The 16945-nt window shown below is 42.9% G+C and overlaps 1 protein-coding gene across 4 annotated transcripts in view; it reads left to right on the top strand.

The window, feature by feature from the left end:
• ARHGAP32 (Rho GTPase activating protein 32) overlaps nt 1-13057 on the top strand; it is a 299252-nt gene extending 286195 nt beyond the window's left edge. For all 4 annotated transcript variants that reach the window (XM_059184831.1, XM_059184839.1, XM_059184850.1 and 1 more), the window contains 3 exons: nt 1824-2702; nt 3382-4364; nt 5624-13057. In XM_059184831.1, the coding sequence (XP_059040814.1) occupies nt 1824-2702; nt 3382-4364; nt 5624-7876 (4115 nt within the window). In that variant the 3' untranslated portion in view covers nt 7877-13057. The remainder of the gene's footprint in view (nt 1-1823; nt 2703-3381; nt 4365-5623) is intronic.
• Nucleotides 13058-16945: the final 3888 nt, after the last annotated feature.

Here is a 16945-nt window from a genome sequence, read left to right as displayed (position 1 = left end):
AAAAACATCAGTTGTTTTATTCCGTATTTCATAAAAGAACACAACAATTGAGTATATTTGATAAATACATATATAAATAGGCTACAGACTACCACTCCTAGACAATAATCATATCTATTTCGTACTGTCCATCGATGTCTTCTTATGGTACCAGGCTCTAATCTCTTCACTGTTGACATGATTGCTAATCAGTGTACCTAAAAATAGGTAACCACTTACATTTATTAAAGCCCAGTGGAAAATGATGCTGTTAGTATTTCTTTTAGATTTCATGAAAGCAAAATTTTACAAAGTATAAGATTAAACAGTTTTGATATTCACATCAGTCTTTTGTCTTGTAAATCACTTAACCTGACATTAAATTTCATAGACGAGATTGATTATAGGGAGCCCTCATTATCTGAAGATGGGATCCTCTGTACAAGGAGAAGAAAACTTAGACGTGAATCCTCTTAAAAAGGGGACCAACATTTTAGTAAAGGATATAAAAAGGTTTGATTGCAACTTGACAAAACTAAAAATTATGAAAATAAGGGTTTTTTTAGCCCTTAATTAACAAAAGTTGGGGTATAGTTGTAATTATGTACTAATTTTAGAATGAACAAAGGATTACTTCAATTGGAAGGAGATCTGGCTTTTTTGACAAAACCTTGTCATAATAGTAAATACAACATCCTTCACTTTATGTTGGCTTATACAGCAGGATTGTAAAAAGGGCCTTTTCTACAAAAATAACCCGAGAGCTAAACTGATTTCCCACGGCCTTTTCTTCATCTGTTGATATTGGGATCATTTTTTCTTTTGAGGTACCCTGGGGTGTCATCATCCTGGTCGACTTTCTCATCTTCATTTATTAACTCTTCTAACTGCCAGATCCTCAACGACCGACAGCTCTGCTTATTTCAAGAAATCCTCACACATCCCTTTAGTTGGGTGTCTGACATCTTAAGGGTTTTCCGAGATTTTCCATTTTACTACAGTTAAGAGACTGGTTCATAGATACAATGAAGTGGGCTGGATAGATGCCAGGATTAAGCAGAAAATAACGTTTTAGTAGAGATTAATTGTATAAGTAGTCAACACATTAGTGAATGTATTTGTGTTAAGGCAATTTCTGCCTCTGTAGAGCACATTTTCACCATGGTGATTCTAACTGTTGAAATAGAATGCTGAGCTCAAAGACCTGTGTTGCCAGCAGATGTATAGCAATATCATAAAATTGTGATTGAAGGTTCTGCCTGAGAGACTTAAAGCCTATTCTTATTAGAGAAAAAAAAAAGAAATTGTTCTAAGTATCTGAAAAGAATCCTATAGCAAGTATATGTAAATGTTTTATGGAATTGTAGAGAATTTTTTAGTTGACATATTTACTTTTCAGAAGTGTAGGGAGGATTTTTCCCCACCCCAAAAACAAAAACAAAACCCTTTTGCTGTGGGATATCCAAAGTACTATTGAAAGTGGTTAGTTCTATCCTAGAAATCATGCATGAGATTAGTCATAAAATAAGACAAAAAGAAAGAAATCTTGCCCAAAGTCGCAGTGTTGGACTAGTAATAGAATCCAAGAGTTCTGAGTCTTTTTTTCTGTTGAAACCATCAAAGGCTGCATTCTCCCCCTGATGATATCAGATGTCTTTGTTACTTAGCATTTGGCTCAGAAGTCCCATCCGTTTGCCCCAAGAGACAGTTTCTGGAAAGAAGATGAGAAGTAACATTTCCTTACGCTATCGTTGTGCCCTCCTGCTGTCCTAAGTAGGTGACTTTTCATGGTATTGTGTGTTATGTGTCTTAGGCATTCATACTCTGATACCCGTTTTTGCCAGGTGATTCCAAGCTGTTCCGACCCAGAAGACCCAGGTCTAGCAGTGATGCACTGAGTGCCTCTTTTAACGGAGAAATGCTGGGGAACCGCTGTAATTCCTATGATAACCTGCCCCATGACAATGAGAGCGAGGACGAGGTAGGGCCGCTGCACATTCCCGCTCTGATGTCTCCTCATGCGGCTGAGGATGTTGACTTGAGCCCACCGGACATTGGCGTGGCCAGCCTGGATTTCGACCCAATGTCATTTCAGTGCAGCCCCCCTAAGCTCGAATCAGAATGTCTGGAGAGCGGGGCTTCCTTTCTAGATTCATTAGGATACTCCCAGGAGAAAATAAGCTCCAACAAAAAGGATACGGAAGCAGGCGGTAGCCAGTCTCAGACACCAGGAAGCACTGCAAGTTCTGAAGCCGTCTCTCCTCTTCAGGAGAAACTGAGTCCATTCTTTACCCTGGACTTGAGCCCAACGGAAGAGAAATCATCCAAGCCATCCTCATTCACCGAAAAGGTCGTCTACGCTTTTTCTCCAAAGATTGGACGAAAATTAAGCAAATCACCTTCTATAAACATATCTGAGCCAATTTCAGTGACTCTTCCCGCCCGGGTATCAGAAGTCATCGGGACCGTGTCAAATACGGCAGCTCCAAGTGCATCTTCTCCAACCTGGAGCAAAAGTGTGGAAGACAGTGAGGCCATAAATAGATCCCCCACCCAGGTAGTAAAGATGAAAACCAGTGAGAGAGACGCCCAAGGAGCATGTGAATGTGAAGTCCAGCCCCTAGAGCAGGGGGCTGCTGCAGAAGTAGAGTCGCCAGGGAAAGAGGAGCAGGTCGTCGCGAGCAGTCAGAGTAAGGCTGTACCTTCTGGACAGACTCAGACAGGTACCATTTGTTTTCCTCCATTCTTTCCTTAAGCTAAGAGGGATCTCCAGCCCTGTGTGCCATCTGTGCCTTTTAAGAGAGAAATTTACTCCACAGCTAGCCTTTAATCAAAGAGAATGTTTTTCTGGGTGGTGCTGATGGCTCAAAGCCCTAAGTTAAAGTCAATCAAACAGAAATTCCCCAAAGGGCCAGTGGCCCTGCTTCAGACCTTCATAATGTCCCCTTTTGTCTTTGGACAGTCAGAATTCCTGGATAACTTTTGCACAACTTCGTAGCTCTTGATTTTATTTTCTAATAAAAGATATTATAGCCTTACAAGTTAACCAGCCAGCCTACACCATCAGATGTAAAAACTATCTTTAATAACAATCTGCAGGCACTTGAAGCTTGTTTTCTAAGCAGTCTTTTCTGAGCCAGATGAGGGACCTGCTTTTCCCCCCCCCATCTCTGTAGCAATTCAAGAGGAAATTGCAATCTTTAAGCACTTGGTTTCAGTTTTCCTTCTGAACCAGATGTGTTTTCTCCAGCATTTGCATGTGGGACAGAAGATCATGGATTGCCGTTTTGAAAAATGGAAGGCATCTACTTTTTAGTGATCAAATGGGGAGAGTTTGGCTTTCCGTATAGGATAACTCAAGCTACTTTTTCACTCTCATTTTTTTTCCCAATTTCCCACCAGGAGCAGTTACCCATGACCCCCCTCAGGATTCCGTTCCTGTCAGTTCAGTCTCTCTTATCCCACCACCACCGCCTCCGAAAAACGTTGCCCGCCTGTTGGCGCTAGCGTTAGCTGAGTCTGCGCAGCAAGCCTCAACCCAGTCACTGAGGAGACCAGGGACTTCCCAGGCTGTTTACACAAATTACGGAGACATAGCAGTGGTTGCAGCAGAAGAGAAACTGCCTAGTTCCTACTCTAGCGTTACTCTAGATAAAGCCTATTTCCAAACTGATAGGCCAGCAGAGGAGTTCCACGTCCAGAACAATGTATCTGGGAACTGTGACCAGCCTATTCCAGATCTGGCCGCCACTGGGAATCTTACCTATGCCAGTGCAACGGAATCTGGGGAGCAGCTCCACCAGGCCGACTTCCCAGGGAATCATCCACATCGAACCTATTTACCTGGGGACCCAGACAAGGCCAGAATCACTTCAGTTCCCTTAACAGACTCTAAGTCGGATGATCCCCTGAGTTTCCCTGAAGATCAGTCTGGGAAGACCAATATGCCAACCGTCTCTTTTATGGAACAGGACCAGTGTCAGCTTCATTTCTACAGTGGAGATCAGCCTCCTTCGTATCTTGGTGCAGGTGTGGATAAACCCCATCATCACCCTTCAGAACTTGCAGACAAATCGCCCACACCTTCTAATTTGCCTCGGGACAAAAGCTACCCTCCTTCTGGGTCCCCTGAAGAGAATCCCAGCACGGCCGCCATGGCTTACATGACCGCTGCTCCAGCAACAGCCGAGATGAGCACCAGGGAAGCCAGCTGGGATGTGGCTGAACAAGCCACTGCAGCTGATTTCGCCACTGCCACCCTTCAGCGCCCTCCAAGGACTAATCGTCCCCTCCCACCGCCTCCTTCCCAGAGATCAGGCGAGCAGCTGCCGGTCGTGGGGCAGGTACAAACAGCCGCCAGTGTGGGACTGAATAATTCCCACAAGGTAAGAAGGGGAGGGAGTTGGGGAGATGAAATGTACTTTTTCCAAAGGTATGTCACTTTTCAGCAGGGTGTGCTGTTCCCTTTGAGTCAGATAGGACATTTATCTGAAGTCCTGTGGCAGTTTCCATGAAACCTTTCCTGTCTGAGGTTGGACCTGCCTTTGCGTTGATGCCAGTTTTTCTCTGAGGAAGGAGCAGTCATTCAGTGATTCTAGTGCATACCTGCTGCCTTTTGTTCCTAAAGCATCCGGGTAGTTTCTTCATAGAACTACAAGGAGCTCATGATCAAATACGTCAGACTGGGCTTCAGGTGTCAGGGCTGTGGGTTGGTCCCCGCACCCCCCTCCCGACTCCATCACTAATGCAGTGTGACTTTGGGCAAGTCGTTTTTAACCCACCCTCTGCCAGTGATTCACATCTGCACGGTGAATGTGCTTTATTCTCAATACATTTGGAAGGCTTTCTGCCTTGCAGACTTTTTAGAAATGTAAGAGCTGACAGTGTTTTAGGTCATTTTGTTATTTCCTTAGCATAAGCCAGCAGGTTGTTTTATAATCAAGCTTCTGTTTTGATGAGAGAATATTGGATGCAGAAAGCTAAAATTTCTTTCTAACTTTCTCAGATTTTAAAAAAGTGCCCCATGTGCTTTGTGGTCATCTTGAACTAAAAGGACTTTGCTATCTAGACTTGAGTGGAGGATGCTATTTCTAGCAGCTGCTTCTCAGGGATAGCACATTTGCAGCCTTGCTGTGAGGGTCATGTTTGGCGTCAGCTGCTGTGGACCAGGGTGGAGTAGAGGGTGGGGAGTGACAGTAACCGATTGGTCTGAATGTCTCTCGGACCAGTGTCACTATGTACAGCTGTGAGTCACTTCATAAATCTCTCCAGCTAGAATCAACCCTCTTTGTTTAACAAAATGTGCTTGGTGTTGAGACCAGTAGACTAGGTATATGTCTTTAAGCTTGACTATACTTTACACCTCTCTTTTGATCTGGACACTAAGTTGCTGCCACAGGCAACCTCACCTCACATTTAAAGCCTGTCACAAATTAGAACAGTTTCCCAAAGATAGCCATGGCTCTTGTACCAGGTGGCAGCACAGACTGCTTCCTGGACGTGCGGGCAGATTAGCCTCCTGTCATGTCCAGCGCAACCACATGGCTTGGAGAGTTTCAAGCTACCATCCAGATAGCCTCAACTTGTGGGTTACAGATTGAATAGTAATTGATTCCAAGCTCATGATATAACTGTCTTTCAATAGGTTCAAGTGATTCCAGCTCCAGAGAGACCCCCTGACCCCAGAGTCACGGACGATCCTGCACCCATCCTTGTCGGTGATGGCGGCGCAGCTGCTCAGTGTCCCGTTTCTGCCCCTGCTCTCCAACCGAGCCTTCCCGAAAAGGTGCGGGAGGGTGCCAGGGCCCCACCATTGCACCTGCGCGCCGACTCTGTCCCCGTGTACTCCTCCTGTGGCTTTCCCATGCCAGTTCCTCCCACCAGGACGATGGAGAGTAAGATCGCCGCTGCCCTCCACTCCAGTGGCGCAGATGCTCCCAGCAGTTCCGGTTACCATCCCTTCGCCACCGCGTCCCCAGCTTCTATGGATGACGGTCTGCCTTTACCAATTCCCATCCCACAACCTAAGCATGCTTCACAGAAAACAACTTACTCCACCTTTGCCAGGCCTGATGTCACCCCTGAACCCTTTGGGCCAGAAAACTGTGTGCATTTCAGTATGAATCCCAACTGCCAGTACCGTCCCCAGAGCGTACCTCCACATCATAATAAATTGGAGCAACACCAAGTGTACGGTGCCAGATCAGAGCCACCAGCCTCCATAGGACCTCGTTATAACACATACGTGGCCCCGGGAAGAAATGCATCTGGACACCACTCCAAACCATGCAGCCGAGTGGAGTATGTATCTTCTTTAGGCCCCACAATTAGGAGTAGTTGCTACCCTGAAGATATTCCCCCGTACCCTACCATCCGGAGGGTACAGTCTCTCCATGCCCCTCCATCTTCCATGATTCGCTCTGTTCCCATTTCACGGACAGAAGTCCCCCCAGATGACGAACCAGCCTACTGCCCAAGACCCCTGTACCAGTATAAGCCATATCAGTCCTCGCAGGCCCGCTCAGATTATCATGTCACTCAGCTTCAGCCTTACTTCGAGAATGGTCGGGTCCACTACCGGTATAGCCCCTACTCCAGTTCTTCTAGTTCCTATTACAGTCCAGAAGGAGCCCTGTGTGACGTGGATGCTTACAGCACGGTACAGTTGAGGCCCCTCCACCGTCTACCCAATCGCGATTTTGCCTTCTACAATCCTAGGTTGCAAGGAAAGCACTTGCACACTTACGCTGGTTTGCTCCCACGTCCCCGGGCCAACGTGACTGGCTATTTCTCTGGTAATGACCACAGCGTAGTCAACATGCCCCCAGCTGCTGATGTAAAGCACACATACACCTCGTGGGATCTTGAGGACATGGAAAAATACCGCATGCAATCCATCCGGAGAGAGAGCCGTGCTCGGCAGAAGGTGAAGGGGCCTGTTATGTCCCAGTATGATAACATGACCCCAGCCATGCAAGATGACTTGGGTGGGATCTATGTCATCCACCTCCGTAGTAAATCAGATCCTGGGAAAACTGGACTTCTCTCGGTGGCAGAGGGAAAGGAGGGGCGACATCCAACCAAGGTCGTCAGTCCTGAGGGAGAGGACCGCTTCTATAGAAAGCATCCAGAGCCAGAGTTCGATAGAGCCCACCACCATGGAGGATACGGCAATGGACCGCCAGAGAAACCCACTCTCCCTCAGAAGCAAAGTAGCCTCAGGAACAGGAAGCTTCACGACATGGGTTGTAGTCTCCCTGAGCACAGGGCCCATCAGGAAGCAAGCCATAGGCAGTTATGTGAATCAAAAAATGGGCCGCCATACCCACAAGGAGCTGGCCAGTTAGATTATGGGCCCAAAGGGATTCCAGACACTTCTGAGCCAGTCAGCTACCATAACTCTGGAGGGAAATATATTACATCGGAGCAGGAGTCTCTCAGACTGAACCACAAAGAGGTGAGGCTCTCCAAAGAGCTCGAGAGGCCTCGGGCTAGGCAGCCTCCTGCCCCAGAGAAACACTCCAGAGACTGCTACAAGGAGGAGGAGCACCTCCCCCCGTCAGTAGTCCCACCCCCGAAACCGGAGAGGAGTCATAGCCTGAAACTCCATCATACTCAGAACGTGGAGAGGGACCCCGGTGTGCTGTACCAATACCAAACACATGGCAAGCGCCAGAGCAGTGTGACTGTTGTGTCCCAGTATGATAACCTGGAGGGCTACCACTCCCCACCCCAGCACCAGCGAGGAGGCTTTGGAGGAGGAGCTGTGGGAACCTATGTGCCCTCCGGCTTTCCCCACCTGCAAAACAGGACATATGCTACAGCTTTGGGCCAGGGGGCCTTCCTGCCCACAGAGTTGTCTTTGCAGCACCCTGAAACACAGATTCATGCAGAATGAGCCCTGGAGCAATAGAGTTGAAGCAGCCTCTGCTGGACAGTGGACTGTTCTATTTTTTTCAGTAACCAAAAAGATTTAAAAAAAAAAAAAAAAAAAGCTACAATCCCCCCCCACTCCCCGACCACATTAAAAACAACAACAACAACCAAGAAAAATCACCATCTTTTTCCCCTTCCCTGCTTCATCACCATCTCTTCCATCTCTAGGCTGTGATTTTTGTCATTAAAAGAGATCTGAATGATTGTAAAGCACTGTGTTGAAAACCTAGTGAAGAAGTTGTCACAGACCTTACTTGCCGTATGGGGCTAATGTGTCAGAGCCTGAGGACTGCCTTTAACTGAATTTGAATTTAACCTTGTCCTTCTTAATATTTGCTACACAGCGCAAAGCGGTTTATGTCTAGTTCCTGGTAGGCTTTTGCATTTTTGTTGCATTTCTACTAACTTTCTCAGTAGCCATGCAGCTTGCCCAGGTCGCCACTTGGTTTTTGTCCCTTTATTCTCCCTGACTTTGAAGGGTTTCGTGCGTTAAGTTACAGTGGAGAAAAACTTCTCCCTTATCCTTCAGATGAGTCCGGCAGACAATTAGCACATTATAATTTGAAAAATAATAATAAAGGAATGAAGACTTTAAGCATCTAATAAAGACCCATTGTAAAATGTCAGGCCATTTAGATCCAGGCTGAACCACCTATTTTACGTTCTTACTTCTCAGAGTCGTTCCTCGCAGTGGGTGGGCAGGCTGACGTCAGCTGCAGAAGGGATTCTAAAGTCAGGAGTAAAGAAACTTCTTAGGCAGAAGTCGGTGAACGTCGTTAGCACTGTAAAACCCTGTCAGTGCTTCTAACGTGTCGCCTGCCTTCAGTTTTTGTTTTTGTTTTTCTCAATAATATTTGGTAAATAGTAATCCTGGTAAAACATTTCATGTCATTTGTTCTCCTAAAGCAACTTTTTTTTTTCTTTTTCCCAAATTGGGGTGGGGGAAAAAACCCAGCATGACTTGACTGGATAAATACATATAATTTATCATGATTACACATTTACGTGTTGATTTTTGTTTCTGAACCAGAGTACAGGTTTCTTGGGGACTGTTAAAGAGGCGATGAATTATTTGTTAGCTGAAAGCCCCTGCAACAGTTTCACTCCGCACACCGCCCCATCTCAGCAGTCAGAATCCCGGTCTGTGACCGTGTGCGTCCTAAGGGACCTGTGTGCCATGCGCTCACAGTCTTCCTGTAATTGCCATTTTTACACCAGCATTTCAGGTCTAGTCCTTACAAGCCCGTGGGCATGTTACATGTGTGGAATACCCTGGACTTCCTTTTGAAAGTCACATTCTGGTCGGACAGCTGTCTGGCCTGCCTCCACTCCCATCTCCCACCCCCTCCCCCTGCTCCAACAATGTCCACACCAGACCGACCAGGCCGTCCTGTATTAACAAACAAGTTTAGATTGTCCTTGCATTCCATAACTCTCAATCATACTTGAGTTTTATACATTCACATGTTTTAAAAGCTCAGTTTGTAGAAGACACTAGGAGAATATCATTCCATTTACTGGATGATTGCTGCTCTGGCTTTTTAAAACTTGGAATTAACTTTTCTTTAGAGCAAAGGAAGAAATCTTTTTAAGAGGCTAAATTCATGCTGCTATTATTGCTGTGAAGTTGTATAAAGATTAGGATTCATGCCAGTTCTTTCTTTTTTTTTTAATTTAAAAGAAAATCATGTGATTGCATATTAAGGGTTTATATTTAGAAAAAAATAAAGTTTTAAGAACACATTTATTTATATGTGGAAATACTCTATAAGGTTTTGTTTTGTCTCCCCAGAGTTGATGAGAGGAATTCCTTCAGTAAAGATCACGGTAGCAGTCTGGACACACTGACCTGTGAAAGGTCTGTGGGCATGTCTCTCCATCAAGTACGCAGACCCAATCGGCAGAATCACAGTTAGGGAACCTAATAGGATATTTCCTTTTAGCACAGAAACACATCAGGTGCTACATACAGGAGTTGGATCCTTGGCGAATATGCAGCGCTTTTTTTTCTTTTCTGTTTTAACCTTAACCATCTTGTGTCAGGTAGGCAACCCATGGCCCCTCTGAGATCACACACACCCCGTAAGTTCTCACCAGCAGCATGGAGCACAGGAAGGAGCCGGTATGACGAGGAGGTACAGATGGCGTTAGTAACTGAGAGCCCAGAAGGAAGCCGCTGAAGAGTCCTGTCCAGTTTTAAAATTTGTGGATTTGTGGTCACACACATTGTTTACTCCTGAACCTAAGTCTATTTCATGAATACTGAGGTGAATTCCTCAAAACAATTGCTTTATTTATGTCCTATGGGCTTAGAAATATCAGGTGAATATTTGGAATACAGAATAATGACCCCAATTACTGGTATAATTGTGAAACACCAACTTTAGGTAAAATCCAGAGTTGTTTCATTTAATGTATGTGGAAATGGCCTTAACTTTGGATCCAGTTTTTTGAGGGACTTTGCCTGTATCTTTCCCCAGAAATCGCATGGCAGGTCACTGAACCAGGTGAACTCAGCACTGTTCACCTTGTGTGTGACTTCACAGTAATATTCAAATTATGATCAAAGAAATGGAGCTGCCTAATGCATTAAACCCATAATTTAATTCTACTGGTATTTTGATAACCATGTCTCCAAATTTTATTTTATTATTATTATTATTATTATTATCATCATCATTATTTTGCAAAACTCTGATGTCACAGTTTGGTTTGATTGAAACAAATATTCCCTAGATGTCTGGCCAGAGACTTTGCTAATAGCCCCCGAGGTGCCATTTTCTTATTAATTTCACCCGAGACTTAACTGTATTCAGTTTTCTTTTAAGGATGGTCCCATGGATAGGGCCTGCACACTTTCATAATGGCAAAGCATTTTGTTTTTAAAGTCGGGGTCAGGTTGAAAAAGTCTAGCACTGACTCTGTCGACAGGCGGGACCATCCATCAGTGTGAGCAGATGTAGAACGGGAGGAAACCACATTTGAAGCAGCAATGGATGCATACAATGTAAATTGGAAATTTGCCCCTTGAGTTTAAAAATTAGGAGCCTGCAAAGTCCATTTATCTGTTCCCAGCCCTGTTCGTCAGTCACCCTTCATTATGTTGGCAAAGTATCATCTGAGCAGTGTGTGTAAGGAAATAATGAAAGCAAACGTATGTCAGAAAGTTTACTTCCAAATGGTTAGAGGCATGTGATTTTCAGTACTGTGTGTTACGGAAACGTCAGGAATGGTATATTTTAATGTCCGTGTGCACAGAGGGTCTTTTTTCCTTTCCTGATTAGTACTGTTAGTGTTCAAAGAATAAAACTGGTTGTTTTACAGTTTAGATTCTAAGGTAGCAAAACCTGATTTTCCAGCCATGACCTGCATGAGAGAAGCACCCTAGGAAGTCTTAGATCATACTTTTGAGCTCTTAACTTTAATTTATATAGTGTTTTTTTTTATGTTTTAATATTTTTGTGAACTGGTGTAAATTGTTAATGCATATAAGCTTGTGTATTTTTGTAAATAGTTTTGTGATTTATTTCCTGACCCATATGTAAATATTTAGAGTCTCATTTCTTCAAAACTTATTTGAAGCTGAGTTGTGGGCTTGGGTTTTGTTCGTTTCTTGTTTTGGTTGGGGGAGGGGGGGAGAGAAGAGATTTTGTACTCCAATAATCCAGATGGAGATATCTTGTGGTTTAAAGCAAATGTCCCACTGAAAGCAATTCAAATATCAACAAAATTATTTCAGGTTAAAACAGACTTCTTTGTGTATGTGTTTCCTTTTTGCCATAATATGACTATAACAAAATGGGATAATCGGGGATATTAAAAAAGGTAAGTGTGTAACAGAGATCATTATACCGAACGGTATATATTATTTGAGGGAAGGGATTTAATGGCTCCTGTTTTATCTATCTGCTACAGTGTGCTGCTGGGCCAGGTTTTCCCCAGGTCAGACAGGTTGCTTCGTGCTGGGAATTGTAGACAGGAACTCACACCTGACTGCTGTGTCCTGACTCCCAAGCTGCCAGTTTTCAGGAAACTGGATTGGCTTCTGAGCTCAGGATTCTCCACAGGGGAGTTCTAAATAGCAAGCATATTTCTGAAGATTCCCTCGAAGCATCTCAGACATTCTGTTGACTTTTCAGAGAAGAGACCAGAAAAGAGTGTCCTCTCCTACACTCCGTGGCAGGCTGGTTTGTGGCAACACAAGTTCTGCACATAATCTAGCCACGTGGCCAGGGGTCTAGAGCACATTGCTGTGCAAAAGTTCTTCTTAAAAGTATGTCCACATTGGCCGCTTTTTAAAAAAAAAATAGTATTTATTTGACAGAGATCACAAGTAGGCAGAGAGGCAGGCAGAGAGAGAGAGAGAGAGAAGCAGGTTCCCCACTGAGCAGAGAGCCCGATGCGGGGCTCGATCCCAGGACCCTGGGATCATGACCTGAGCCAAAGGCAGAGGCTTTAACCCACTGAGCCACACAAGTGCCCCTGGCCACGGTTTTTTGAAGGAGGAAAAGACCCCTCGATATTCAGCTACTGAAATCTTAGTTTTTCTATTGGGAGTCATAAATTACAAATTATTCTGCGTTCTGAATTACGGGGGCCTTTCCTTTTTGCCTGTAGCAGGAAAAGTTGCCTGGTTAGTACAGACAACCCTGGCGAGCCTGTGTTTTCTGCGTACCTGCACACCACATTGCAGACTAAAAGCAAAGGAGCAAACTTTGCTCTCAGCGAACGTTCCAGACTTGAACATGTGTTCCCGTGGAAGTGATTCTGATGGGATTAAAGAAAAGACCTGTATGACATTCCCACCAGGTCTTCTTTACCAGTAATTTCATCACCAAATTTACTTCATACTGATGAAAGTATGGTACTTACTTTTAAAAATGTGTATTTTTCTTTGAAGAATCAGTGGCAGATACATTCATGGCATTTGAGATTTTACTTAAATGTGGTATTCTATGGGAAAAGGCACATACATTTTAAAATACTGTTGATTCCCCATTGCAACAAAACCACAGGCATCTACAAACACCCAAACTAAGACATTCGAGTTGGTTATGTTTCTCAAATAGTTGAGACTGTATGTCTTGAAGATTGTGAGGCTTAATTTTTTATTTTAAGTATTTTAATAAAAATATTGCCAGCATATTTTTTTTTAATTTTTTACTAACATATAATGTATTATTTGTTTCGGGGGCACAGGTCTGTGATTCATCAGTCTTACACAATTCACAGCACTCACCATAGCACAGACCGTCCCCAATGTCCATTTCCCAGCCACCCCATCCCTCTGACCCTCCACCCCTCAGCAACCCTCAGTCTGTTTCCTGAGATTAAGAGTCTCTTATGGTTTGTATCCCTCTCTGGTTTCATCTTGTTTCATTTTTTCCTCTCTTCCCCTATGATCCTCTGTCTTGTTTCTCAAATTCCTCGTATCAGTGAGATCATATGATAATTGTCTTTCTCTGATTGACTTATTTCGCTCTAGTTCCATCCATGTTGTTGCAAATGGCAAGATTTCATTTTTTTGATGACTCCATAGTATTCCATTGTATATATATATACCATATCGTCTTTATCCATTCATCTGCTGATGGACATCGAGGCTCTTTCCATAGTTTGGCTATTGTGGACGTTGCTACTATAAACATTGAGGTGCGCATGCCCCTTCGGATCACTACATTTGTATCTTTGGGGTAAATACCCAGTAGTGCAATTGCTGGGTCTTGGGTTAGATCTATTTTCAGCTTTTTGAGAAACCTCCATACTGTTTTCTAGAGTGGCTGCACCAGCTTGCATTCCTACCAACAGTGTAGGAGTGTTCCCTTTCTTCTAACAGACCAAAATATACTCTAAATCTAGTGTATAACTTTGTTCTATTCACCTGCCTGATCACATTCTCTCCCTTTTTTTTCTTCTTCCTTTTTCAACCAACTTATCAATTCCTTCTTTAAAATCTTTTTACTTTTTACAGCCATATTCCATCCCTTCATTGTATCTACCCTTATTTTTGTGTATATATATTTCTCTAAAATTTTGGGAGACAGGTTCTTCTAATAGACCAAAAATACACTCAAAATCTAGTGTGTGGCTCTGATCTATTCACCTATCTGATTATATTCCTTATATATATATATTTTTTTTCTTTTCCCCTGGGTCTCAGTCAGATCTCTTCTGATTTGTTTAGTGTATATTTTTCTGGGGTCTTTGTTGCCCTTTTAGCATTTTGCTCTCTCATTCATCTCTTCTTCTCTGGACAAAATGACAAAACGGAAAAACTCACCTCAGAAAAAAGAACAAGGGCAATACTGACTGCCAGGGACTTCATCAATGTGGACCTTAGTAAGATGTCGGAACCAGAGTTTAGAATGACGATTATAAAGGTACTAGCTGGGCTTGAAAAAAGCACAGAAGATACTAGAGAATCCCTTTCTGGATAAGTGACAGAACTAAAATCTAACCAAGTTGAAATCAAAAAGGTTATTAATGAGGTAAAATAAAAAATGGAGTCTCTAACTGCTAGGACAAATAGGGCAGAAGAGAGAATTAATAATACAGAAGAGCAAATGATGGAGAATAAAGAAGCTAAGAAAAAGAACTACTGGGTCATGAGGGGAGAATTCAAAAGATAAGTGATACCATAAAATGTAGCAATATTAGAATAATTGGGATCCCAGAGGAAGAAGAAAGAGGGGGGCAGAAGGTATATTGGAACAAGTTACACTGGAGAACTTCCCTAATTTGGGGAAGAAAATAGGCATCAAAATCCAGGAGGTACAGAGAGCCCCCCAAAATCAATAAAAATAGGTCAACACCCTAACATCTAATAGTAAAACTTACAAATCTCAGAGACAAAGAGAAAATCCTGAAAGCAACATGGGCCAAGAGGTTTGTAACCTACAACAGTAGAAACATTAGATTGGCAGCAAACTTATCCACAGAGACCTGGCAGGCCAGAAAGGACTGGCATGATATAATCAGCATAGTAAGTGAAAAGAATCTGCAGCCAAGAGTACCTTATCCAGCTAGGCTGTCACTGAAAATAGAAGGAGAGATAAAAAGCTTCCAGGACAAACAAAAACAAAGAATTTGCGACCACCAAACCAGCCCTACAAGAAATGTTGAAAGGGGTCCTCTAAGCAAAGAGAGATCCTAAAAGTAACATAGACCAGACAAGAACAGAGACAATGTATAGTAACAGTCACCTTACAGGCAATGCAATGGCATTAAATTAGTATCTTCCAATAGTTACCCTGAATGTAAATGGGCTGTATGATAGGGTATCAGATTGGGTAAAAAAAACAAGACCCATTCATGTGTTGTCTGCAAGAAACTCCTGTTAGACCCAAAGACAACTCCAGATTTAAAGTGAGGCAGTGGAAAACAATTTACCATGCTAATGGAATCAAAAGAAAGTTGGGGTGGTAATCCTTATATCAGACAAATTAGGTTTTAAGCCGAAGACTGTAAGAAGAGATGGGAAAGGACACTGTATCATACTTAAAGGGTCTGTACAACAAGATCTAACAATTGTAAACATTTATGCCCCTAATGTGGGAGCAGCCAATTATATAAGCCAATTAATAACCATCAAAGAAGTGCATCAAAAATAATTCAATAATAGTAGGGGACTTTAACACCCTCCTCATTGAAATGGACAGATCATCTAAGCAAAAGATCAACAAGGAAATGAGGGCTTTAAATGACACACTGGACAAGAATATGTTTTAAACTACAAACTTTGCTGCCATTATACCTAAAGACTCATCACTTATACATACAGATATCCGTAGTATAATGATACCCTTGGGGACATATTGAGATATAAGGAGTGTTGAGTGTTTGCTTCTGTTCCAAGGTCTCTACACCACTCTCCTAGTCTTGCTTTTTTTTTTTTTTTTTTAATTTTCTATATCTTCTTTTTCTTTCTGCTCTTACTTCTTGCTGTTGTCTACAAACTACCTCTAACCTTCCTCTTCCTCTAACCATTCAAAATAAAAAAGCTTGTCAAAATAGTGAGCAAAAGAAACTTTGGACTGGGGCCCAGAAAGATTAGGACTTTGTGTCTCCTATTTTTCATTACTTGGAACCTCTTGATCATTTCTCTTAGCAAAGTGCCTGAGTAGCCAAGTTTCAGGAAGTGAGATATTACTGTATAAGTTGAGATGTGTACAATATTACTGTATTAGAAGGGAGAATGAAACCAAGAGTATGGGAGTTCTCCCTGCACGTGACATTCTGTGAGAAAGATATATGATTAGATCCCAGCATTTTCTCTGTTAATAACTGCAAAGTATTTCTCTGTGCGAGTCCCTAGGAGACCTCTAGCATCCACTGGGAACACCAGGGGGAAAGAAGAGAAGAGTGTTAGGCACACAGACAGCTTTGACTGTCCCTGAGTCATTCAGTTAGTGTGTGTGTGTGTGTGTCTTTTAATTTTCTAAAAACATTTTGAAAAGCATCATGAGATTTCTTAGCCACTTGTTCATGTTTTAAACTGGACAAGTGGTTGTTAAAAACACCGGAAAGTTAGTGAAACATTAGATTTCTTGGGCAACCACCAGATAGCCTAATTAATCAGGTCTGGCTTGGACTCCAGAATCCACAGTTTTAGCATCCATTACATGTGATTCTGGTCCAGAGGGATGATCAGTACTGATCCAGACAGCATCTTTAATAGCCTTTTCCAAAAGAGAAACCATTTTCTACTTCATTTAGCTTTACCACTTTTTCCTCATTCATACCTTGGTTCCCTATCACCTTAGTACGCTAGAACCCAAATTTATCTTTCATTTCCCTGTCCCCAGTGGTTAAATATCGAGCCTAGACTCAATTATTTATAACAATGACACATAGAAATTAGGACTAATTGAGCTGACAACATAGAAAGCAATTCAACATTCTCTAAAACAGGTAACATCAAAACCGATTACCGCAGCACTGGTTCCAATTATGTGCTTACGTAGTTCTTTTGTGTGGGGGACATTTAGGCTGGTTAGGAAGTGTATGTAGTTAGCGCATGCTGTCAATGCTC

This window comes from Mustela lutreola, chromosome 1 (genome assembly GCF_030435805.1).
Source record: "Mustela lutreola isolate mMusLut2 chromosome 1, mMusLut2.pri, whole genome shotgun sequence".
NCBI classification, from domain to species: domain Eukaryota; kingdom Metazoa; phylum Chordata; class Mammalia; order Carnivora; family Mustelidae; genus Mustela; species Mustela lutreola.
Note: the sequence above shows the minus strand (reverse complement) of the source record. Positions and strands in the feature narration are given on the sequence as shown.